Source organism: Hippocampus comes, unplaced genomic scaffold, assembly GCF_001891065.2.
Source record: "Hippocampus comes isolate QL1 unplaced genomic scaffold, H_comes_QL1_v1.1 C16757434, whole genome shotgun sequence".
In the NCBI taxonomy this organism is placed as follows: domain Eukaryota; kingdom Metazoa; phylum Chordata; class Actinopteri; order Syngnathiformes; family Syngnathidae; genus Hippocampus; species Hippocampus comes.
The window spans coordinates 1-805 of NW_017838294.1; the positions used below are offsets into that span (position 1 = coordinate 1).

Genomic DNA, 805 nt, shown 5'->3' on the forward strand with positions numbered 1-805 from the left:
AGTCTGTGTAGTGATGTAATATGTCTCTCTCAACAGAAACGTCATCAGCATGTTTGCAACAGCGGAGGGTCTTTTAACACAGCAGGATCACCTCAACTCTGACGGTCTGCAGGAAGTTTTTGCCACAAACCTGTTTGGTCATTTTCTCCTGGTACACACTCAACCGAACAAATCAGATAATACACTTTATTAGGCACGCCAAGACCTTCAAAGGAAATTCTGCTTTTACAAACATAATAAATGCAGTTTAACAATTAATTTAATATTTTTTTATTTATAGTGTCCCGCTTCATATTGAGGGGACGTGTCTGATAGTTCTGTAACCTTTATAACTTTCTTGCAAAGTGCATGAATCTCATTAGATTGTGCAGGTGTCACACATATTGTAACCATTTTGAACCTAGTCACTGTATTTGGGTAGTGTAAGATGGAAAAACACATATTATTGTTCAGTATGAAAGCACATCTCCACCATGTGAGAGGGACAACAGCAAACCCAAACCGGTTGAAGTCGGATCTTGCAGGTTTGACACTCTGATTTCCTTCAAGGTCAGGGAACTGGAGCCTCTGTTGTGTGAGGCGGGTCACACATCACGTGTCGTGTGGACCTCTTCAAGTAACGCCCGCCGCACTGCCTTCAGCATTGAGGATATCCAGCACAAAAATGGGACTGAGCCCTACAGCTCCTCCAAGTATGCCTCGGACATGCTCAGTGTGGCCCTCAATAGACACAAGAACAGTCAGGTTTGTTTTTGCACACGCGGCACTTGAACATCACTGCAAACGCATTAAAGCGCTTTGAAAT

General features: G+C 43.1%; 1 protein-coding gene across 1 annotated transcript; it reads left to right on the forward strand.

The window, feature by feature from the left end:
* The first annotated feature begins 7 nt into the window (after window positions 1-7).
* On the forward strand, window positions 8-796 carry LOC109509075 (3-keto-steroid reductase-like). Its single transcript, XM_019858996.1, has 2 exons — window positions 8-151; window positions 550-796. Exons 1-2 carry the CDS (start codon window positions 50-52, stop codon window positions 769-771), a joined length of 324 nt encoding a protein of 107 aa, XP_019714555.1. The 5' UTR covers window positions 8-49; the 3' UTR covers window positions 772-796.
* The last annotated feature ends 9 nt before the right edge of the window (window positions 797-805 follow it).

Bases quoted from the DNA above. Each gene is read 5' to 3' on its own strand.
- LOC109509075 (XM_019858996.1), top strand. From the start codon at position 50: ATGTTTGCAACAGCGGAGGGTCTTTTAACACAGCAGGATCACCTCAAC. The intron at 152-549 runs GTACACACTCAA...ATTTCCTTCAAG, and splicing joins TGTTTGGTCATTTTCTCCTG to GTCAGGGAACTGGAGCCTCT.